The sequence below is a fragment of the Pistacia vera genome, unplaced genomic scaffold, assembly GCF_008641045.1.
Source record: "Pistacia vera cultivar Batoury unplaced genomic scaffold, PisVer_v2 Contig663, whole genome shotgun sequence".
In the NCBI taxonomy this organism is placed as follows: domain Eukaryota; kingdom Viridiplantae; phylum Streptophyta; class Magnoliopsida; order Sapindales; family Anacardiaceae; genus Pistacia; species Pistacia vera.
Window position 1 is genome coordinate 1,004,712 of NW_022196516.1, and position 25,418 is coordinate 1,030,129.

The 25,418-nt window shown below is 35.6% G+C and overlaps 5 protein-coding genes across 5 annotated transcripts; 1 reads left to right on the forward strand and 4 right to left on the reverse strand.

The window, feature by feature from the left end:
* Window positions 1-8,714: 8,714 nt before the first annotated feature.
* On the forward strand, window positions 8,715-11,966 carry LOC116112543 (transcription factor ILR3-like). Its single transcript, XM_031398668.1, has 6 exons — window positions 8,715-8,776; window positions 9,429-9,566; window positions 10,191-10,253; window positions 10,969-11,046; window positions 11,135-11,297; window positions 11,443-11,966. Exons 1-6 carry the CDS (start codon window positions 8,715-8,717, stop codon window positions 11,731-11,733), a joined length of 795 nt encoding a protein of 264 aa, XP_031254528.1. The 3' UTR covers window positions 11,734-11,966.
* Window positions 11,967-12,073: 107 nt separating this feature from the next.
* On the reverse strand, window positions 12,074-13,139 carry LOC116112571 (uclacyanin 1). The gene is made up of 2 exons (XM_031398698.1): window positions 12,849-13,139; window positions 12,074-12,761 (listed from the first exon to the last, which is right to left on the reverse strand). Exons 1-2 carry the CDS (start codon window positions 13,012-13,014, stop codon window positions 12,217-12,219), a joined length of 711 nt encoding a protein of 236 aa, XP_031254558.1. The 5' UTR covers window positions 13,015-13,139; the 3' UTR covers window positions 12,074-12,216.
* A 1,233-nt stretch (window positions 13,140-14,372) lies between these two features.
* LOC116112497 (cysteine-rich repeat secretory protein 38-like) lies at window positions 14,373-15,234 on the reverse strand. The gene has a single exon (XM_031398628.1). The coding sequence runs from the start codon at window positions 15,197-15,199 to the stop codon at window positions 14,477-14,479; it is 723 nt and encodes a 240-aa protein (XP_031254488.1). The 5' UTR covers window positions 15,200-15,234; the 3' UTR covers window positions 14,373-14,476.
* A 3,958-nt stretch (window positions 15,235-19,192) lies between these two features.
* LOC116112558 (cysteine-rich repeat secretory protein 38-like) lies at window positions 19,193-20,121 on the reverse strand. The gene has a single exon (XM_031398682.1). The coding sequence runs from the start codon at window positions 20,096-20,098 to the stop codon at window positions 19,370-19,372; it is 729 nt and encodes a 242-aa protein (XP_031254542.1). The 5' UTR covers window positions 20,099-20,121; the 3' UTR covers window positions 19,193-19,369.
* A 1,483-nt stretch (window positions 20,122-21,604) lies between these two features.
* Window positions 21,605-22,529, reverse strand: LOC116112582 (cysteine-rich repeat secretory protein 38-like). Its single transcript, XM_031398708.1, has one exon. It carries the CDS (start codon window positions 22,488-22,490, stop codon window positions 21,756-21,758), a length of 735 nt encoding a protein of 244 aa, XP_031254568.1. The 5' UTR covers window positions 22,491-22,529; the 3' UTR covers window positions 21,605-21,755.
* Window positions 22,530-25,418: the final 2,889 nt, after the last annotated feature.

Genomic DNA, 25,418 nt, shown 5'->3' on the forward strand with positions numbered 1-25,418 from the left:
GCTAACGACAAGACCTGACAGAATTAAGATAATTTGGATCCAAATTAACATTAGTGTAACGAGGTCCTCTTTTTTTTTTATTTGATATCTTGTGTATGCAGTCGCAAGGAAGATATGGAAAATGAATAACTAATTGATATGAATCAACCTTAGGTGAAACCATACATGATTGATGATACATACGTAGGAAATTGTACGAGCCTCCGCAAATAGCTCTGATTACACGTACTGTGTACAGACAATCACAGCACATCAGGTACACCGGGTGGTCCACGGCCATCATTGGGTTCCGTGATTGGATTTGAAGGCTTTGATCAAACTTAAAAATTCTAACAACTCATTCATCGAAGTTAGAGTCCAAATGTCCAATACACCAACAATGTTACTTCAGCATACACCGTCAGCACTGTTCTATGTTTGATTTTTTATGACCCATCTTCAATTGGTTCATGATGTCTTGTCCAGAAATGTAAATTTACTGATTTCCTGGATGTTTCTATTATTATGAGACTGATCTTCAAAATGGTAAGAAGGGGCGTTTGCTTAGGGTGTATGACATTAATAGGGATAAGTGATGTTATATTACTTGATTACCATGTTTGGTTGTCAAGTAATATAATATACTAATAATCTTTAAATACTAATAGTGATTATTATTGGTAGTATTGGAGGTAATCTGATTACTTCCATTTTCTTAGGTATTCTAAGATTACTAGAATTATCTTTTTTTGTTACAATTTTATTTCTTATTAATAAAAATTTTGGACAATAATGCCCCTATTTTAACAGAAATTCATATTAATATTTTATTTCAATTTTACCTTTATTTAATTAAAATTTTGGACAATAATACCTTTATATTTAAAATAATTTACAGACCACCACTACCACCCAGCCACCATCGCTGACAACGGGCCAACCACCATGGACCACCGTCGGAAAGTCGTCAAAGTCCCTAAAAAAGAACTAGATTTGGTGGGAGGCTCTGGAAGGCTTCGGTGTGGCCGTTTCTGGCCATATCAAGCTAGATCGATGGAACTGGCCGTTAACGGCCAGATTCTTGGCCATTGACCTCAAGAATAGATCTGCCCGTTAACGGCTAGGTCCATGGCCATTGACAGTCAGATCTCGTCCAGATCTGGCCGATAATGGTCAGGATTTGGCCGTTAACGGCCAGAATAGATCTGACCATTTCTGGCCAAATATGACCTGATATGGCCGTTTCAGCCATCAATATGGTAAAAAACGGTCATATCGAAACCTCTTGGTCACGGTGAGCTACTCACGGGGACTTTCGGAGACTTCCAACGGTGGTTCGCGGTGGCGATAGGCGGCAGCAGAAGGTGGAGGTGATTTCGTCATAAATTAAAGTTTTATATAAGCGGAGTGTTTTAGCTAAATCTGAAATATTGGGGGTTAAAAAAAATTATTCAAAAATTAATAATAAAAATAATATTATATTAATATTTAAAAAAGGGACAATTTAGTCATTTAAATAACATACCCACCAATTTATTCTCTATAATCAAACATATTAATATAACATACCCATCAACAAACCAAACACATTTTCCTAAAGATTCTCAGTAATTTTTTAAAGTAATCTATCTTTCTAGTAATCCAACATTCATAATAATCTAATATTCCTGAACCAAACACCCCTAAAGGGGGTGTTTAGTTCAGGAATGTTGGATTACTAGAAAGATAGATTACCTTGAAAGATTACTGGGAATCTTTAAGAAAATGTGTTTGGTTAGTTGGTGGGTATGTTATATTAATATGGTTGGTTATGGGGAATAAATTGGTGGGTATGTTATTTAAATTACTAAATTGTCCCCTTTACAAATATTAATATAATATTATTTTTATTATTAATTTTTGAATAATTTCTTTTAACCCCCAATATTTCAAATTTAGTTAAAACACCCCTGCTTATATAAAACTTTAATTTATTACGAAATCACCCCCACCTCCTGCCGCCACCGCAAACCACCGCCGGAAGTCTCCGAAAGTCCCCATCAGCAACTCAACGTGACTAAGAGGCTTCAATGTGGCCGTTTCCGACCATATTGATGGCCCAAAACGGCCATATCGATGACTCCTGGAGCCTCTCACTCAAACTCTGTTCTTTTTTAAGGACTCCGGCGAGTTTTCCGAGGTGGTCCGTGGTGGTTGGCCGCTGTAGGCGGTGGTGGATAGGTGCCGTGGTGGCAGTGGTGGTGGTGGCTGAGTGACAGTGGTCTGTAAATTGTTTAAATACAAGGACATTATTGTCCAAAATTTTAGTTAAACAAAGGTAAAATTGAAATAGGATATTAATGTAAATTTATTTTAAAATGAGGGCATTATTGTCCAAAATTTTCATTAATAAGGGATAAAATTGTAACAAAAAAGGATAACCCTGATAATCTTAGAATACCTAAGAAAATAGAGGTAATGAGATTACCTCCAATATTACCAATAGTAACTACTATTGGTATTTGAAAATTACTGAAATCTCATATTACTTGATAACCAAACATGATAATCAAGTAATACCAAATGATATTACCCCAATAATCTGACATTATTGCCGACCAAACGCCACCGAAGGTGTACTTAGTATTCACGCCAATTTAGACATTGATTTCTTCACTAAAGACAACTTATCATAGAGTAAGTATGACCGTTGGGTGGAGTTTGTTAAGGAAATTCCGAAATTAAATAATAATAACGACAAATTCTTCTGCCCTTTAATCACTGCAATGGAAATGATTGGTGATGAATAAGGTTGTCTTGTTCCGTCCATAATATTAATAGGAGATCATAATTTAAAAAAGAGCAAAGGACATGTTCCCACCCAAGGTAAAGCGAAATGCCAAAGTTCCCACCTCTAGTATCATAAATCTCATATTTTCACCTTTAAACTGACGAAAAATTGATTAATATAACGGTAAAATAGTAGAATAGTCATTTCCAATTTTAGATTCAAACTGAAAATAAGTTGTCACCAGAACCACTCATATAGCCATCACCACCGCCACAAATTACATAGACTTCCAACCACAATAAGTCGATCATCATACAAAACAGGGAGAAAGGAAAAAATGGGGAGGAAAGAAAAGCATTAAGCATCAATCACGATGGCTTGTAAAATAAAGAGATAGCATGTCTTTTTTCTTTTCCTTCAACCTCCTTGCTATCTCCCTCTAATGATTGATGAAAACAAATTTTTTTTGGGTGGTTTCTCTTCATCGTTTGTCTCTCCTGCACTGCCTATTCAAATTATTTCTTAATTTCACCATGCCAGATGAACAACTTCGGAGATGTTTATCATATGCATCGTTCAAAATCTAATCTCATTGTGCTATTATCGGCTACCAACTTAGCGGCCACTTCTCCAATTTCAACTTGGATTTCTCACTTGATCTAGCAAATATTGATCCAAACTTCCAATTTGGCAACCCACGCTTCCCTTTTTAGCACTAATTCAAAAGCCCTGGCCTCTCTATCAACCCCTTGACAAAAGCCCCAACATCCCGACATCTGGTCGTTTGTCGAATGCTGTCCACTGCCCTTTTGGTTGTTGTGCGAGACTGTCACGATTGAGAGCCGATTGGAGTTTTTTTGGAAGGATTTTGATTGTATTTGGAGTCCTTTGTTGTTGTGGATTGATTGTACAAATTTCCCAGCCAATTTCCCTGTTGCTAGCCACCAATCCACCTGCCTTTGACACACGCCCACAAACTATTCGATTTTTTGCCCCAGCCAGCAAATCTCGGCCTAGACCATGATCTTGAACCTCCACCACCTCCTGGCTAGGCGATACCGGCCGAAATCAACTCCTGACCTGACGATCTCAGACGGGATCTCCTGGCCAGCGGTGGTTGAGGTGGAGGTAGAGAGGCGGTGAAAAGAAATTTGAGATATGGGTTAAATTTTGAGATACAGGGTTACTTTCTAATTTTCCTACTTTGGGGTTAAAAATAATTTATAAATTTATTTGTTAAGGGTGTTATAATAATAATACCTTTTGTACATGTTTTAAAACTTAAAAATGGGTAAAAGTGTTAATTTAAGGACTTGGCATTTCACTGTACCTTGGGTGGGAACATGTCGTTTGCTCTTTTAAAAACAATTAATGTCTTTGCATAAAGTAAACCAACGCCTATATCCACCATGGATTGCAATTTGCATGCGACACATTTGCCGCACTATGCTATATGATCTATTTTTAGTTTTACACTAATGTCTCTATTAAAAACAACATTTCTTGACGGACAGTATATGTTTTTCCAGAAACTCTTATAAAAAAGGTTCTCACCTTCACTAGATATGTACAATTCTTGATTGTATGGTATAAAAAAAAATCTAAAAAAAAAAAGTATATGAGTGTCATGTGTTAAAGTGTTAAGACTCATTCTTAATGTGTTAATTGATTAAATAAGGATCGACAGTTAGATTAACTAAATTAGTTGACGTCAAATTCTATATAATTAATAAAATAAATTAATTATTGAAAATAAATAGAAAGAAAAAATAAATTAATTATTAAAGAATTTTTTTTTGATGTAATATTTGGTATAATGGATTAGAGATACGATAATGAAATGATTTTAAAATTATAATGCACAAGATGGTAATACATGAAATCGCTCATCGATATGTGAATTTACTTGGCAATTTCTTGCTCCTCAGTAGACTTGAGGAGCCAATTGCTGAATAAAGGGCATCTGATCTAGGCCGCAATCGATGCAGTCACCAATGTCAAAAGGTTCATAATTAGTTGACTATGATAGTAACTCAAATGGGTTGGGTAACTTATCCTTCCACAGGGAAAGAAAAAAAAAGAAAAAGAAATTAGTGAAGAATGTTATGGGTAACAATGTTGGTTAATCTCCAAGAGGTGAAGAATCCGACAAGTTTTGTATGCTTGGAAGAGTAAACGACATATTCTCTCACCCAAGGTTTGACGAAATCTTAAGTTAGTATCATAGATTTCATTTATTTCAGATTCTCATCCTTAAAGTAACAGAAAATGGTTAGATATAACAGTTCAGGGGTAAATTGGTCATTTCACAGAGGAGGTGCACATTAGCAGATCGGAGCCCCTGATAAAGTTTCGGCGTACATTAGCCAACCTCACCGCCAACGTTTTTTGCCCTTTTCCGATGATTCTTCCACCCAAAATCACCCTTGTCACCACCATTCGAACCCTCATCCTCCCCTCTACAAAACCGTACCTTTGACAACCTCTTACCACTCGTCGATCGCCAGCCACGATAGTCGGCACATGCGATTGGTTTTAGTTGATCTCTACCGGCGAATGACCACTAAACGGTTGCTGGGACATAGGAGTTTTGTAGATAAGGAGATGCTGGTTGTAGTGGTGACGTCGAATTAGATTTTCATCGTCGGAATCTATCGAAGAATGACAAAAACCTAACCCTGACGGTGCCGTTGATTGGAGAGGTCAATAAGTCTGGAATCAGAGGGGTTTTGGACGACGGACGATGGGGAAGCTGATGGAGGTGATCAGGGGTTTCGCCGCCATCGAAAATAGCTCAGATCCGATGAAAATCAAGACGGTGCGCAGTCACTGAGGGGGTAATTGAAGTAATTTCAAAACAAGATGATTAATTTTATAATTTTAGTAATTTAGGGGCTAAAATATAATTTATTAATTTAAGGTTAAGGGCATTATGGTAATTATACCCTCACTACCCAAAAAAATGTTAATAATGTTATTTTAAGGATGAGAATCTATAATAAATAGAACTTAAGGTACCAATCTGAGATTTTGTCAAACTTTGGGTGGGAATATGTCGTCTACTCGCTTTGGAAAAGAAAAGAACATAAAAAACCACAATTACCTGGTGTCACGGAAGGGAATCGTGGTTTTTCATAATCTCGTGCTTAAGTTTCTCCTGGACCTTGCGGGTACCAACTACCAACCCACTGTGGAATCTGCTTGGCTGGACTGTCACTGTGTCAGTTTTTATTAACTTTTACATAATATTATTAATTTACTATTAACTACTGCTAAACTGCCAGCTAACAACAATACTTGACAGAATTAAGATAATTTGGATCCGAATTAACATTAGTGTAACGAGGTCCTCTTTTTTTTTTATTTGATATCTTGTGTATGCAGTCACAAGGAAGATATGGAAAATGAATAACCAATTGATATGAATCAACCTTAGGTGAAACCATACATGATTGATGATACATACGTAGGAAATTCCGAAATTGTACGAGCCTCCGCAAGTAGCTCTGGTTACACGTACTCTGTACAGACAATCACAGCACATCAGGTACACCGGGAGGTCCACCGCATCATTAGGTTCCGTGATTGGATTTGAAGGCTTTGATAAAACCTAAAAATTCTAACAACTCATTCATTGAAGTTGAGTCCAATACACCAACAATGTTACTTCAGCATACACCGTTAACACTGTTCTATGTTTTATTTTTTATGACCCATCTTCAATTGGTTCATGATGTCTTGTCCAGAAATGTAAATTTACTGATTTATGGATGTTTCTATTATTATGAGACTGATCTACATAATGGTAAGAAGGTGTATTTACTATTTAGACATTGATTTCTTCACTAAAGACAACTTATCATAGAGTAAGTATGACTGTTGGGTGGAGTTTGTTACGGAAATTCCGAAATTAAATAATAATAACGACAAATTCTTCTGCCCTTTAATCACTGCAATGGAAATGATTGGTCATGAATAAGGTTGTCTTGTTCGTCTATAATATTAATAGGAGATCATAATTTAAAAAACGAGCAAAGGACATGTTCCCACCCAAGGTAAAGCGAAATGCCAAAGTTCCCACCCCTAGTATCATAAATCCCATATTTCCACCTTTAAACTAACAAAAAAAATTGGTTAATATAACAGTGAAATGGTAGAATAGTTATTTTCAATTTTAGATCCAAATTGAAAATGAGCCGCCACCAGAACCACTCATATAGCCCATCACCACCACCACAAGTTACATAGACTTCCAACCCAAATCAGTCGATCATCATACAAAACAGAGAGAAATGAAAAAATGGGGAGGAAAGAAAAGCATTCAGCATCAATCACGATGGCTTGTAAAATAAAGAGACATTATGTCTTTTCTCTTTTCCTTCAACCTCCTTGCTATCTCCCTCTAATGATTGATGAAAACAATTTTTTTTGGGTGGTTTCTCTTCATTGTTTGTCTCTCCTGCACTGCCGATTCAAATTATTTCTTAATTTTGCCATGCTAGATGAACAACTTCGGAGATGTTTATCATATGCAACGTTCAAAATATAATCTCATTGCGCTATTATTGGCTACCAACTTAGCGACCACTTCTCCAATTTCATCTTGGATTTCTCACTTGATCTAGCAAATATTGATCCAAACTTCCAATTTGGCAACCCAGACTTCCCTTTTTAGCACTAATTCAAAAGCCCTAGCTTCTCTGTCACCCCCTTAACAAAAGCCGCAGCATCCCGACGTCTGGTCGTTTGTCGAATGCCGTCCACTGCCCCTTTGGTTGTTGCGCAAGACTGTCACGATTGAGAGCTGATTGGAGTTTTTTTGGAAGGATTTTGATTGTATTTGGAGTCCTTTGTTGTTGTGGATTGATTGTACAAATTTCCCAGCCAATTTCCTTGCCGCCAGCTACCAATCCACCTGCCTTTGAAACACGCCCACAAACTGTTCGATTTTTTGCCCCAACCAGAAAATGTCGGCCTAGACCATGATCTTGAACCTCCACCACCTCCTGGCTAGGCGATACCGGCCGAAATCAGCTCCTAACCCGGCGATCTCGACCGGGATCTCCTGGCCAACGGTGGTTGAGGTGGAGGCAGTGAGGCGGTGAAAAGAAATTTGAGATATGGGTTAAATTTTGAGACGCAGGGTTACTTGCTAATTTTCCTACTTTGGGGTTAAAAATAATTTATAAATTTATTTGTTAAGGGTGGTATAGTAATAATACCTTTTGTACATGTTTTAAAACTTAAAAATGGGTAAAAGTGTTAATTTAAGGATGGGAATGTGAAATTTATAAAACCAGTGGTGGGAACTTGGGATGTCACTTTACCTTGGGTGGGAACATGTCGTTTGCTCTTTTAAAAACAATTAATGTCTTTGCATAAAGTAAACCAACGCCCATATTCACCACGGATTGCAATTTGCATGCGACACATTGGCCGCACTATGCTATATGATCTATTTTTAGTTTTACACTATCTCTCTATTAAAAACAACATTTCTTGACGGACAGTATATGTTTTTCCAGAAACTCTTATAAAAAAAAAAAGGTTCTCACCTTCACTAGATATGTACAATTCTTGATTGTATGGTATAAAAAAAATCTAAAAAAAAAAGTATACGAGTGTCATGTGTTAAAGTGTTAAGACTCATTCTTAATGTGTTAATTGATTAAATAAGGATCGACAGTTAGATTAACTAAATTAGTTGACGTCAAATTCCTAATTATATCTGCTTCAGTCTTTTTCTGGTATTGCACATCCTAGTTGTGGTTCGTATCTCCAGTCCACACAATGGCTGATTTCCATTTTCAAACATTCAATTTGGATTATAATATTAATATTTTATTATTTCTCGCGTGGGAACGTGAGGTAGTGGTGGAATCTTAGCCTCAGCAACTTCCTTTTTTACTAGTAAAATTTTATTCACCATTCAGTGCTTGACATAATCACATTTCTGTTTGGACAAATGTCGTTTTTTGCTCTAAGCTTGAAAGCACTTCCTCTTCATCATCGTGTCTATGAGACTGAGTACTGTAACTTTTCACCCGACCCATTGGCTTCTTGCCACTTTTCTATGAGAAAGATCAAACCAGTAGAAAAAACCAAAGGCCTAAAACTTTATATTCGATAAAAAGAAATGCAAAACTTAAATAATGAACAATCCCATTATTGTATTATGGATCATACGCATAGGTTGAAGTCGGCATCTTAAAATAATAGGAATCTGTTTCTGTGCATATGCTTGCAGATTCTTTTATTAGAAAGCAACATGTTACCAAAATACGGATAAGGTTGATTTAATGTGCGTCTGAGATTTCTTATATTTAAAAATAAGTTAATTCGATCATGTTAAAAGCATATTTGATTTGATAATGTCATACTGGTTATTATTCTGGTAAATTTTGTTTAAACTGCAGCAGGTTTATGAAAAATTCAGGTTAACTTTAAGGAAATTATGGTAACTCTTTCGTGGATTGCATAGCCCAATTGCCAAACGGAGCGTCATGAAGCAACAGAGATACAAAGCGTTTACTCTTACTCAAACAGCTGCCATCACTATCTGACTTTTCCTTTCTTTTTATTAATCAATCAATCAATCAATTTATTATTTACATTCAAACAAAACAAGAAACAAGAGGACATGAAATGATTGAATTGAATTAAATGTGTGGTTTTGCAGAGAAGCAAAGGCAATGGAGATTGATTCTTCTGATAACTCTAATTGGCTCATCGATTATGGCATAGTCGAAGCCATTCCTATCACCGGAACCTTCGACTGGCCTTCCCAATCCGCCTTCACCGCTTCTTCTAATGAAAGGTAAGTCTCGCCAAACTCCATTTTCCTTTTCGTTCTCGATAAAGTAGGATGTTTTCATTTTGAATTTTTTAATGTTGTCATATTGTTGCTACTTTATGCGTGTTCTTGAGTTTTACATAAAGATTATGTTTCTGTTATTTGGAGAATTTATGGATGAAAAAAAAACTAATCAAACAAACGTTAAACTTGTGATGAAAAAACTGCAAAACAGCAAAGAATGGACAGCGTAATCATAGTGATAAACTAGCTTTAATTCTCTTGAAACATCTTCCGCCATTTCCGGAAATGATTATATAACCATTCTCGATGAGGAGGCAGATCATATATCATAGACTCTTTCTGTATCCATTTTCAATAATGTGTTTAAGGAAAGGCCTCGATTAAACTCTTAGCTTCAATAGTTTTCTCCAACCCCTACTGCGCAATTTAAGCGTTCCTTTACTACCATGCATTCTTACTCCCAATTTACTTTCATTCTTGAGATAGCTTTGTGAACTGAGACTAGCTTTAGCCTAATAGCCAGAGGAATCATCATTCTTGTACTTGCATAACTATTTGTGCTTAGTGTAATTAGTTTCTTTTTCTCAATCTTGTCATCTCATTGACTATGCTGTACGTTTCCAGAGTCAAAGTGGATTGCTCATATGGCGATTCAGATATGCCCAAGGAAGTTGGCTCCCGAAAAAGGTTAATATCTGTTCCTCTGTATTTCTCTAGAGTTTGATATTTCAGACTAGCTCAAGAGGCACTCTAATAAGAGTACTTTACATGTTATTATGTGACTCTATTGATGAGTAAGGAGGATCTGCCAAGAAGTTTCTGCTGCAAAAAGCAGCAGAGATGACAAAATCTAAAGAGTAACTAAAAGTTTAACAGATCAGTCTCGGGTTACAAGGGACCAGAACCATGAGGACAGTTTTGGGCATGATCTTATAACAGTAGCTATGACATTTTATTTTAGTTATAGTGAAAGAGCTATGAAAGCCAAGTTTATTAATTGATTATCTGCCTTTTTAGAGATTTTGAGCACCGATTTTGGCTGTGATTGTTCATATGATTGTCCTGTGACCCCAAGCAACCATGGTGGCTTACCTTGATTGATCCAGGCTGGTTGGCAACATGGCTGCGCCCCCCCGCCTCCTTTTTTCTTAGTTCAAGAAAATAGCATGTTTTCCCAAAAAAACAAAAAAAAAAAAATTGATGGTGATTTAGGGTCTGTACTCGAGATGAATGGTTTTGTATATATTTGTGTTTGAGTTCTATATAAACTTTTCCAAAATAAATTGAACACTCAAGCACATCTTTCAATGGATATCCTGATTACTTATTTACAAATTCTGCATTAATTTTCTTTTTCTATCTCATATCTTTGTCCCTTAATTTTGAGTAAATGCTTTTACAGGTTGAAGCCTGAACCATGTAGTGTATCCGGCTCCAAAGCATGCCGGGAGAAGTTGCGTAGAGATCGGTTGAATGAAAGGCATGATATTGTTTTTCTTACTTTTTATCCTCACTTATTAAGTGTTTTCCTTCTCTTAATTTTCATAAGAATTTGACATGATTGCTAGGTTTCTGGAATTATGTTCTATCCTGGAGCCTGGCAGACCACCAAAGACTGACAAGGGTGCTATTTTGATTGATGCTGTCCGAATGGTGACCCAGTTAAGAAGTGAAGCCCAGAAGCTGAGGGAATCCAACGAGGAATTGCAAGTAAAGATTAAGGAATTGAAGGTGAATCTTTTTCATATTGACCACTTTAAAGTTCACTGTATTTGTTCAGAGGTCTGATTTTATTATATTTGGCCTGAATACTAGAGATTTTTCTACATGGATTTTGGGTAATTATTAGCACCTATTTTGCTCTTTATTTATGCAGGCTGAGAAGAATGAGCTCCGTGATGAGAAGCAGAGGCTAAAGGCTGATAAAGAGAAGTTGGAACAGCAAGTCGAAGCCATGAGTCCACCAACCATCTTTTTGCCTCATCACTCTACAATGTCAGCTGCATTGGCTGCTCAAAGCCAAGCTGCACTGGCTGCTCAAAGCCAAGCTGCTGGTAACAAGCTGATGCCTTTCATGGGTTACCCTGGTGTTTCCATGTGGCAATTCATGCCACCTGCTGCAGTTGACACATCAAATGATCATGTACTTCGTCCTCCAGTTGCTTAACATCCATGGTTGGTTAATATGCTCGTGCTATAATGTTTTTTATTTGTTTTTTTTTTTTTCTCAAGTATGTATTTGTTTGTGAGAAATTGGAGAGACTTGCTTAGTTGGACATTTTATGTTTAGAAACTGGCAACTCATATGTCTATTTGCGTTTCCAATGTAAAATATAATAAGTGTGTGCTTAAAGTTAAGATGTTGAATCAAGATGCACAAGGAAAATCTTTTGTTTGTCAGCCTGATCGTGATACTAAAATTATCCGTGTTTTATCTGATTCAGAAGTTTGGTTCTCAATGCTTGTAGTCTTGTAAGATAACATTGCTGATTTGTAATTATGGAAAATGACGATGAATGTTGTTATCAGTAATCTATTCCTCAATTGTACCGTACACTAGAAAACGAGAAAGACTAATTAACACAAGAAATTTTGCTCAAAGAAATAACTCAACAATATAGCAATTCCTGCCAGAAGGAACACTCGATCTTCAAAGGCACAAAAGGATCAGCAATCCAAAGCTGAACCCCATTGTGAGAGTTGTTTCGAAACCACATTTGGTAGCTGATGAGGGAGGTAGCTGTGGTGAAGAACCACTTGGAGGAAGGGATGTTGAAGGAACATCAAAGGAAGGCAGAGGACTGCTCTGAGGTGAGTCGGATGAAGATGTAGGGGACAATGTTGGAGCAGATTTTGGCGATTCTTCAGGGGAAGGGGCAGAAATTTCTGGAGCTGGGGAAGTACTGGGAGTGACTGAGGAATCTGGTGGATTAGCAGGACTGAGTGGGGTAGCAGTAGGTGATGTTGCAGGAGATATCGATGGTGGTGAAGATGTTGCTAGAGTGGTTATTTCAACTTTCATTCCTTGGCTGCAATGTCCTACTGTTCCACAGATGAAGTATCTCTTGCCTGGAGAAGAGAGAGGGATGACTGTGTTGCCATCACTGAACGACTGAACTGCTCTAGTTGACTGGCAAGAATCGTAGTCGGCCTTTGAAACTTCAAGCACATCATGGCTTGCTATATACTGGAAAACTGCATATAAAAGTAAATCAATTTCAATGCGGTATCTTGATTTTACTTTGTTCACATAGTTAGCAATATTTCGTGCTTATAACTTACTTAGATTGTCGCCTACTTGAAAAGATTGAGAAGAGGCCCAAGATTGCAGGTCGGTGGATGTATCCCATCCTCCATTTGTTCCTCCAACCGTGTAATTCGCCGCCATGGATAGTTGGATGAACATGGCTACCACAGCCAAACTTATCAAAATTCTCAGCACTGCCATTTCCCTGGTTGACACAATACAATATTGGAGAATAGAATCAATTATGTGGAATGGTAAATGGCAATCGACAGAAAAGGAGTGAATGGGTTTTGAATTGAAATAGGAACTCAATATATAGAATTAGAAGATAGTGATGACAAGTAGCACTTTTAGAATGAAAATATGTTTTTGTTTATGGTTTAGCTGTTGGAGTTGGTGAAGCACGTGGACAAATTAAGATTCGGTAATCACAGGTTGTTCACTTGTAGTTATCAATTTTTAATATTTTTCTATTACATTATTTTGATAAATTATTTTGTTCCATTTTTCAAAATCCACATTAACTGTAGTGTTTTTCTTTTTTTGTAATTTTAAGTATTTTGTTTTGCAATCAAACACTAATTTTGTGAAACAAAATTTTGATTCGGGAAATACATGTAAATATTTTGAAACACGGTAGCTTTTAGCGACGGGTAAGGTCCAATGGGAATATGGAAGGAGTCAGAACTAGGTGAGGGAGTGGGAGTGGTTTGTGGGATGCATGTGAGTTTGAAGGTGCACCTAATCATGACCTAATCCAAGCATCCAACCCATTGCAAATAAAAAAAGAAATCCATGAACATGGATATGATAATGGAAGCACGACCAGATGTGTATGTGTGTTTCTATTATTGGATGAAAGTTGAAAATACTAAACTATCTTTTCTAATTTATTAGTTGTACCTGCACTACACTCACCAGGTCCACTTTGTGATCACAACACAAATTTTAAAAGCAAATCAACTGTTGGTTTTGCTTTCTTCTATAGTAATTGTATATTAACTTCGTATATATAATACATGACTTATCAACTAGTGTTAAATAGTTAGATAGTAAAAGAACAAAAAGAGATTTTATAAACTCATGAGTTTGGATACTGAAAGATTAGTTGAGGTGCAGTGCGTCAGTCAGTGATATAAAAAAATAAAAATAAAATTCCATCTCCCTGCCTCACCTTCCATCAATTTCCAGCTAATATTTTTCTATACAAGTGCTTTCGCAATTTGCACTGCAATGTTTCCAACTAACATATATTTCTCAAAATGGTACTCGTCATTCCTGTCTAAAGAACCTATATAATTCAAAATTCAATTACATTATTATTTATTACTAAAACATGCATTAATCTCATGATGCGTACAGTTGTTTTATTTTATAAATCTTTCTGAAGTAGTTCTCTGAGTAATATTCATCTAGGACTGATATATGTTGGTCTTTTTTTTTTTTTAATTACAAAGAAAATAGATTGCGACCATAAATGTTCTCATTACACATAATCAGTTTATGTACAAAGAGTACTTGTCGCACAAGACTTGTTATTGTCTTAATTATTCGGGGTGTCTCTTGATTCAGAGGACCTTTATTTAGCATATGGTATGGGACATTACATTACATAATTTTAGATGCATGCTTAGCTAAGGCAGAAAAACCATTAGAACAAGCATTAATTAACAAAGGAGTAAAGCTCATATCTAACATTACAACTCCCTCCAACAACTCTCGCTCCTCTTTTTCCACTGCAGCAGCTTGGTAATTCACTTATGGCACTGTCTAGGCACTTCTTGCAATTAGAATTCGAAAGATCTCTACTACATTGACCCAATCCATACAATGTCTTCGATCCCTCACTCTCTAATTTACCTGCTACGTACCACTTTTGATTTGCCGAAGCTATAGAAGCTAAGCTACTCAACAGCTCCTTAACTTTTTTATTGAAGGACGTTGGATTGTCTACGCCTTTTACGTTATACATATAGAACTTGTTTTTGTTATCTATTTTCCCAAAGAAGTCAGCGTCTGAGTACTTCAACATGCAGTTATCGTACCAAATGATAGCTCCTTTCTGTTTAGGGCATTGCTGGCGAAGCTTCTTGATTGCATCATTGACACAAGTAACACAGTTTGTTTTTGACACATCTCCCCGGCAAAGGGCTATTCCATACACACGGCTTTGGCCTTGTCCAGACGAGCCACGCGCAAAACCTGTAGAAGAAACTTTGGTTGGGAGAGTCTTTAACAGGTTATTCAAGTTGGTGCGATAAGGGCTGTTGGCAGTGAAGTTTTTTGGGCCAAAACAATAATGGTAGAGAGGGTTAGTACATATGGCTACATGGAGGGAAAGAGAGAAAAGTAAAAGACCGAGAAGGACTGATTTCGAGCTTAACATTTTAGACTATGGACGTTGTGGAAAATCAGTAGATCTATGACTGGTACTGAGCATGCATGTCAGCTGGAAATGGTTCATCTTTATAGAGGAAGTGCGTCAAATTTTGGGGTTGAAATTTTTATCTTCGTGACCACTAATCTAGCTTTTGTTAATAATATCCATACCTAATTTTGTATCTGGGCTTGGGTTGCACTTAATCTATTTCGTAGAGCGGTGTTATTTTTAATTCACGTTATCACGTTGCATGTTTATCTGTTGTTGACTTAATGATAGCATGTCATTCTATTACCAAAGTTTAAGCACAGTTTTATCACATCTTTATTCAGTTTTATGCGCCTATTAATCCCAGCTGAAATCGTTAGAGGTGTACAAATAAATTATATATACTAATTTTTTATAATGACAATATTAATAGTTACGATTGAAAAATGAAATAACACATCTTTTATATTCAATTTAGCTAATAGGCGATATACATGGTAAGCTTTTCCTTGTCTTGGAACAGAATAATACATGGATTATCCAACGTAATTCTTTCAGTAGTGAGGTCAGGCAAACAAGAGGGTTGAATTGAACTACAGCTCATCATCAATATTATAACGCTACTGAGCTCGTAAGAAATCTGTGTTTATCGTAAATATTAGTTATTAATACTAGAAACATGTAAAATACCGAAATAAATTCGTAAAACCTATTACAAATTAATGAACGCCCAAAATTTTCCCGTCGTCACAAGCTAGGTAGCACATGCACCTATAATATCAAGCACAGATTGCACGTAAAAGATAGACAATCGGCATGATACAGTGATACTAGACGTTCTCATAATGTTAATTAATTATAAGCAAGTCATTCAATTAAATGAGTAGCCCTTGAGGGAATGGGAGGGATTGTCATTCTAGATGGAGCTAATTAGTGTATAGGGACAACCACATTCGGAACATGGTGAGAGAGATAGAGTTATGGACCTCAACAAAATGAAATCTTTCATGGCCAATAGAAGACTTGCTTTGCGGAGATTTGGGGATTACATATTACTATATTCAAAACTACATGTGACGAACATGAGTTTTCCTAACCCAAGGCTTGTCTTAAGGTAGGAATGATGTTGTGTTTTGTTTTTAGTCTTGTAAAAGTTTTTTTGAATCCTATCACAGGGCATGTCCTGTGGTAGGATGTCTTTACCTCTGTGTTCCTTTGTTTACTCTCCTCTTCTTGTCTCCTAGCATTCCCGTGTTTAATATAGACAAACAAAAAGATATTAAATTCTCAATATATTAGACTTATGTTTTTATTCATATTTTAGAGCTTATTCTGAGATAGGATGGTAAGTTTTTTTATGGTCTTTCTGTAGATTCTTTCTCTCTTTTAATTGTACTACTTACTTATCAAAATAATAATAATAATAATAGTAATTAGCGTATAGGAAATTTAATTAATTAGCAAGTCATTCAAAGCAGAGTTAACACATTCAAAACTGAATACAGGGAAAAACATAAGCTAATAAGCTGAGCAAGGACTTGGATACATGATTATATGGTCGTCGAGTAGTCGAATATAGGATTTCAAACATTTCTGTTCAGTATGTTCTATACAAACTGCAAAGGACTACTATTCATTTGTGATTTTAGAAGGGGGTTTCAATTTTATGACACAAATTAATGAACAAACTTTCAAAATAAGTAATGTTAAGCTAATATGATAAAAACTTACATAATTGGTTGGGCTTGGATCTAAGAGAATCAAAGGCCAGTGAATTTTGACGTAACATAATTAATAGTGGGTTCTGTGTATGCTCGTTATGCAAAAAGAATCTTCTCTTCATGTCGGCAACGTTTTAAGTCAAGTGTGGACGATGGAATTGAAATTGCTGACCTTTTTTTTTTTTTTTTTTTTTTTTTTTTTTTTTTTTTTTTGGGCTCTCCTAATGAGAATATTCCAATGCCTTTAACTTGCATGCCCACTTCGTTAATGCACTGAAGACTAAAGTGACAAAGGAATAATAAGAGCAAATTGACCAGAAAAAATCAACCTATTGGGACCAATAATTCAAAGTCAAAATGAGGTTATGTTTATACATCTTTCAGAGCGTTTACTAATTATTCATACAATTTGTCTGTGTATTAAAAAGTCAATGGCCTACTACTATTCTATGTTTTGCTGGCAATAGCCGCAATACACGCACATTTACGTTTTAACCAATGCCTTCATCATCGTTAATTAATTCCAAGTTTGACTGTGCCACGTTCTTTCGGATATGTTCAACTATGAGATTTTTATCATTTATGATTAGGTCAATTGAAACTTCAAAATGATTATGATAATTAGATAATAGTGGTGTGTGAAATATTCGAAAAGTTATATAAACTATATGTAATGTAATATTACAAAATAACAAAATACAAACCAGTATGATACTTTTGTTATTATCATTGTATATATTATATAGTATCAATTCATCAAATTTTAAGGGTAAAAAAATAAAATAGATATGATCTAAGCTATTTGATACCTATAATAACATGTTAATCCCTCTCGCCCATTGTGGCGAATACACATATGACTAATTTGCAAACAAATAAACTTAAGTAATTAACATTATCAACATTTGAAGAATCTCTCACTGATGATCACTTTGTCCATGATAATATTATGGGCTATAAAGCATGCAAAGAATGGAGTCAACTTTTAGCTTATTTGATGTAAGAAGATTAAAAGTAGGGGGAATTCCACGGCGGTGCCGCAGAGAGTCACTACGACCCAAGTACATATAGCTCTTCCTGCCAGATTAAAGTTGACAAATAATGGCGTCTGACTTCTCATCTCATTTCTATATTTAACTTCTTGTGGTTGTTGCATCCACAGCTGTGTACGTGAATCAACGTATCAAAATTTTGGCCTTAAACTTAAAGTTCGTTTTCCGTTTTATACGGTTGACTATTCAAACATCAAAATGCATGTAGAGAAATTTACTGGAGACATTAGACATATTAACGCACTTATTAAGGATTCTGCGCTCAGTTAATTCCTTCTATTCTTCCTTTTTTTTTTTTTTTTTTTTTTTTTGAGCAAACGACATATTCTCACAATAGCTTTAGAAAAATTTCAAATTGATATCTTTGGTTGCATTTATTTCAGATTCTCACCTTTAAAATAACGTTGTTTCTTTTATTAACGTTGTTTCTTTTATTTTAACAGATTCTTAATTTTTTACTGTAGGATAACGCACGTCAGCACATTAAGGTGCGTCGGCATTTTCTTTGGCCAAAGACGGGCTTATGTTAGCAAAAAATGGCTCACATTAGTAGCATCCAAGCTAACGATTTTAGATTTTTTCTGACCGATTTCAAAGTTCAAAATCACTTCTAAAACCACTGTTCGACTCTCACAACTTTCTTTACAAAACACATACTTTCACTTGCCAACCTTGCTCACCGTTTCCGACTATCTCTAACAGTTACTACCAGTGTTAGTTTAAGAATGGGAATCTGGAATAAATGCAACTAAGGGTATCAACTTAGGATTTCACTAAACCTCAGGTGGAAATATGTCGACTACTTTTTTTTTTTTTTTTTTTTCAATGAAGAACCTGGACACCATTCAAATACGTTCACGTACAACCATACAAAAAAACAAAGTTCATTTTTTTATAAACACGAGAGACGGAATGTCTTTGTCATTCTTTAATGAACAAAATTTCCAAGAAAGATATCTCATTTTTCTAAGAACTAGAAAGAGGTCGACTCCAATATCCATTGTTCCGGTATAATTTGGTCTTAAACCTGGTGCTGAAAATTGGTTAATGTTCCAAACATAGCTCGCTTTATAATGGTTATAGTGTATTGTGAGATGGGATCGATGTCCCATAATTTTCTTCCATGCATGGTGAGTATTCTATCTCGTCCGAACAAACATTACACATGCATAGGCGTAGGGTTGATCGATGCTTTATAATTGGGTGAAACTTATCAGCTTATGCAACAAGAATATTACTTTATATTTAATTTAAAGCAACATATTGTATTGATGACTAGAACGTACGTAGAAAAGATACAATTAGTGGCTGCAAGTCCATCTCAGCCCAGGACAAGGCTATAATGTTTCTTTTTGCAACCATTTATTTATATAATATTACAGTATGGATGACCCCTAAACCCCGGATGTTAAACTTTATGCATTAACAAAGGGGTATATCTCATATCTGAAGTTACAACTTCCACCAACAACTCTTCCTCCTTCTTTCCCGTCACAACAGCTTGGAAGTTCACCAATTATGCCGTCAAGACACTTCTTACAATCAGTGCTAGAAAGATCCCTAGTGCATTGAGTCAACCCATAAAGTTTCTTCGATTTTCCAAGCTCCATTTCCCCCACTGCATACAATTTGGGAGTTGCGTAAGCGTCCTTAGCCAGTTTGCTTAGCAATCCCTTTGTCTTTTGGTTGAAAGCCTCTGGCTCGCTTACAATTTGCACGTTCCACATATAGAACCTGTTTTTGTAGTCAACTTGGCCAAAGAAGTCCTTGTCGGAGTACTTGAAAAGACAGTTATCATACCAAATGATTGCAGCTTTGTTGTATGGGCAACGCTTGCGAATTTCACCGCTCGCATCAGCAACACAGGTTTTGCAGTCCGAAGTTGCGACATCACCTCTACAAAGAGCAAGTCCATATGTTTGGTCTGGTTTGTCACCCACGTTACTCATGCCAAAACCTGTAGGAGGAGTTTTCAGGTAGAGGGAACTTGTGAGTTTGTTCAAGTTTGTTTCATAGGGGCCATTGGCAGTGAAATTCTCAGGGTTTGAACAAAAATGAAAGAGAGGGCCAGCTCCAAAAGCTGTATGGAGAAGGACAGCAAAGGCTACAAGATAGAGGGAAGAGACAAAGTTTGAAGAAGACATTGTTCGAAAAAATGAGGCAGGTGGATGTGTTTAAGCTTAGGCTACGCAGCGTCTATTTATAGTGAAAAAAAAAAATCTTGAAGGAAAAAGTTTGAGGGGCCGGGTTGACATTTTCATTTGAATAAGAACATAAAAATGATTAGCGCATGTTAAGGTAATAAGACAATTTCAATGGTGGGCTGCGGTACTTAGAAAAGTCAATATTGGCAGGGAAGTGGTAAAATAATTTATTAAAATGAATGTAGTTTTTGAAAATTAGGCTGAATAATTCATGTAGAAGGTGGATGTCAGTAGTTCCTTCCAATAACATTAGACGTGAATGAACTGAAGTCTAATAAATATTAAATCTTCTTAACAATTGCGTATTGACCATCCTCAGTATTAGGATAAGATCGATTCAGATACTTCATTATAATTCGAGTTGAAGTTTTAGGTGATTAAGCACGCAGATTAAACTGTCCTTTTAGGAGACTCATGTGATTAAAATATTCAATAAGAATAGTGTTACACATCCAATCATTTTATAAACTCAAATTTTTTATTTAAAATAATATGATATTAATTTTTTATTAATTATCATGATGATTGTAAAATTATACGGTATATTATGGGTAGTTTCATATAAATGCTACATTATTATTTAAATACAAAAATTGATATATATTTAAATGAGCCTATTTTAAGGTGATCCTGATTACTTCAAATTTCATCGAGATTTGTATTGTATCAACTAGCTATTGAACAAAAATGAATTCCCCAAAGACGTACTTAATGATAAGTCATGTTGAAAACAGAATATAATATAAGTTGGATCTCATATTAGTGAAGGGTACAGTTGGATTCAATTAAGCAAGTGGGAGTAATTAATCTTAATCAGAGATATATTGCCGTCAACAGGTTGGAGAGGTCGGGAGCAATAACCATATATCGAAAACAGAATATACCTTTGCGATGCTGCATTTTCCCTTGACTTATTTTCATGTATTATGTAATAAATGATAACAGTACTTATGTCTTGTAATGAGAACCTGGGTAAATGTTTTTCAGGCGTATTACCAATCAATTAGTATGTCTTGTCGAAGTCTTGCTTAATGACACTTTTGATTTTCAGGACATCTTATGGTTGTTTAAGGTTTCTTTAATTTCATATATTATATTAAATATCAAAGAAAAATCGTTCTGGCTTCAAATTAAGTACTTCCGTGGAATTAATGCTTGTTCTGAATCATATATATATATATATATATGAATTTTCTTGTTTTTGGCCATATTATTGTCTTTATCTTCTTTTATCAATAACAAACATCAAACTGAGTTGAAGCCATTTGCGCATACATAATAATCATATTTATATGTATCAAGCCATAGAAAGAAAAGTCGTAAGGTAGGTTTGTATATAACCAAGTAATTAATGCTTGTATGCATGCACACAAATAAAGTCCTGGACAAATTAAAGTGAAATAATTAGAAAGCTAAACAGTATAATATCCTACATATGGTCACTTTTTTATTATGAAAGAATAAAGAATTTTATTGAGCAATATATATGCTGCATGCTATAAATAAGTGAAACAAACGAGAATTATAAACCTGTTCCTATCGAACTTATTATCTATGATTAGGGAGGGTGACCCCTAACTCTCCAATATGCTAAAATTTAAGCAGAAACAAATGGGTAAATCTCATATCTTATGGTACAGCTTCCAGTAAAGACCCTCCCTCCTTCTTTTCCATCACAGCAATTTGGAAGATCACCAATTATGCCATCAAGACATATCTTACAATTACTATGAGAAAGGTCTCTGGTACATTGAGCTAAACCGTAAAGCTTCATAGTATTATTATATCCTAGCTCCAATTCTCCTTCTGCATACATTTTTGGTTTTACAGAGGCTTCCTTAGCCAGTTGGCTCAACAACTCCTTCGTCTTCTGATTGAATGTTACCGGATTGCTCACATTCTTTACGTTCCACATAAACAACTTCTTTCTATTGTCGATTTGGCCAAAGAATTGTTCATCTGAGTACTTCAAAAAACATTCATCGTACCATATTTCTGCACCCTTGCTATTTGGGCAGCTACTGTGAATCTGACTGCTTGCTGCTGTAATGCAGCTTTTACAATCCGAAGAGGAAACATCGCCTCTACAAAGAGCAAGCCCGTGTGCTTTGTTGGGGTCCTGTCCCAATGAACCAAGACCGAAACCTGTGGGAGGAGCTTGATGGTAGAGATAACCCATGAGTTTGTTGAGGTTTGTCGCATAGGGGCCATTGGCAGTGAAATTTTCATTTGAACAAGAATGGAAGAGGGGATCAGTGACTCCAAAAACGGTTTGGAGAAGGAGAGCAAAGCTTAGTAAACATGTAGTAGAGGTAACTCTTAGGGAAGACATTACTACAAGAATTATTAGTATTTGGAAGTGTATAATGAGGATGATCGATGGGTATAGATTAAGATAAGCAGCTATATTTATAGTGAAATTTTACGCATGACTGGGTAGAAAAGTTGAAGAGGTTGACCTTTTCTTTTTGTATTGGGGATGGGATAGTCAAGGTGAGCAGAAGTTTTCAAATGTGATGGGATGTTGAGAAATTCAATAAGGTTAGTTGGGCGATCGAATTTTCATATTTTATTCGATCTTCTTATGTGTTTATTAAAATATAGATGATTTTAGAATTATTCTTCAAAAACTCATTCAAATATTTAACAAGAATCTTGAGCTGTGTTTAGTATAGTATTTAAAATAATATTTTTAAAACAGTTGAGTTGGATTGTTATTAAGAGAATATGATTTGAATTTGAAAATGTGTTTAGTAAATTTTTGAAAATGATTTTCTGAAAATATTATTTTTTAATTTCTTAGCTTTGTTAATTTAGTTAAACACCTCATACAATAAAAGTTTTAAAATTAACAAAAATACTCTCACCTACCCATTAAATATTGGCAGCCAGCTACCACCTCAGGACGATGGTCGAAAGTCTCTGGAATTATGCACGACCGGCTGGGTCTGGTCGATAGTGCGTCGATCTGGCCTTTTCTAGCTAGATCCACTGTAGATTTAGTTGGAAACGACCAGATCTACGGCCAAAGTCTGGCTATTGATGGCCATATTTTGGCCGTCATTGAGAACCAGATGTGACCAGATCTTTGGCCGTAGATCTGGCCTTTTCCGACTAGATCCATGGTGGTCGTTGTTGAGGACCAAATGTGGCCAAATTGGCATACGACTGGCCACATAGATTCCAGCCACCCTCCAATAGTGGTGGCCGATTGTCGGGAATATGTGGGTGGATGGGGGTGTTTTTGTCAATTTATAAACTTTTATTGTTATGGGTGTTTAGTTAAATTAACAAACCTAGGGAGTTAAAAAAATCTAAATATTTTGAGTTGAATAGAATGGGATTGGATTTTGAGAATATTGAAACAAATATGTATTTTGAATAGGAATGAGAATAATGAAACACACAGAGCCTTGGAAATTCACATTCTGCTCTAACGGATACAAGATATTAATTAGAATGAATGCAACAAAATCATATATATAAAATCAACTAAGTTCATAATTGAGTTGATGAAATAAAAAGAATTATGATTCTTCTTCTCCGAGATTAAATGTTGTTCTTCGTAAAAGTTTAAGTGTCTTAAATATTGATAGGAACTCTTAAGTGTATTACTTAAGAGGTCTTAAGTTTAAGTTCCTCTTCGAGTACTAATAGGGACAGCCGTTGGAGCTCTTACCCGACCGTTAGTTTCAGGGTTTTGAAGGATTAGTTGAGGTGCGTGTAAGCTTACCTTATTTATTATTTTTTTTTTATCGCCATTCTAAATTAATTATGGTCTAGTGTTGTCGTAATCAATATAAATTTTATAATCTCAATAGTTATGACTTTTTTTTTTAATTTATTTTTATGATCGGGGATGTTCAGGTCAGCTTACACGCACCTCAACTAATCCTTCAAGACCTTGAAACTAACGGTCGGGTAAGAGCTCTAATGGCTGTCCCTATTAGTACTCGAAGAGGAACTTAAACTTAAGACCTCTTAAGTAATACACTTAAGAGTTCCTATCAATATTTAAGACACCTAAACTTTTATGAAGAACAATATTTAATCTCGGAGAAGAAGAATCATAATTCTTTTTGTTTCATCAACTCAATTATGAACTTAGTTGATTTTATATATATGATTTTGTTGCATTCATTCTAATTAATATCTTGTATCCGTTAGAGTAGAATGTGAATTTCCAAGGCTGTGTGTGTTTCATTATTCTCATTCCTATTCAAAATACATATTTGTTTCAATATTCTCAAAATCTAAATTACTTGTGTGTGATCAACCTGTATAGTGCCTATAGCTGAATATTAAATTCCCTTTAGCGATTTTACCAATTATAATAAAAAAAATAATAATGAGCTCCTTGACTTGTTTTGTCTCATGAAACAAGAAAGAAAGAAATCAACTAAAAGATGATGTTTTGGTGGTAATTAATCAATACAAATCTAGCCTTAGACGAATTAAATTAATTTAACAAAAAAAATCAAATAGAAGAAGGTTTGTATGGTCTATCATCTATTGGCTGGGTAAAAGGTTCTAGAAACAGTACAATTAAATACCTAAAGAACACAAATGTAATTAATTGGCTTGGGGTTGTTCAACATGCATGTTTTAAAAATGTGAATGAATACATTGAATCGGAACTAATTCATTGATATTTAGATGATCTGGTTTTGCGTTCACTGTTAAGGTCTAATTTTTAGCCAAGTCAAATAAGTGAGAGCAATGCAACGGTGAGGAGAGTGGTTTGGGGTCTGGCTGGTGGTGCGCACGGTGTCAGTGGATTGGTTGGCGTCACTAGAGGTGGGAATTAGGCTGGGATCTAAAAAAACCCCAACCCAAAAAACCAGTCCTAAGACTGGACCAGGCCCAAGCGAGAGGGCCTAGGACTGGTCCCATGCACGTCCGAGCCCAAACCCCCTTCTCCAATTTCTTTTTAACTCCTGTAAAATATTCACTCGGATGTGTAAATTTCAAGCCTGGTTATAAGCTAAGATGCTTAAACCTAATGCCGAAGTCTTTACTGTACTTACGCAATTTACAACTAGATTTGGTGGCATTCTTGTGATTGGTGGATTAGTCTTCAGGAGTACAAACGAAATATGTTTATCCAAATGTCAGATATTAATCAACCTCTGTATCTCCTTTTTGATGAATTTTTTGGGTTACCTCACCGTTATGAGAACCAAGTCAGAGAAGAATATTTTAAGATGCAATGCTGTTCTCTTAAAAAGAAAGATCTTGACAGACATTATAAAGAGATGGT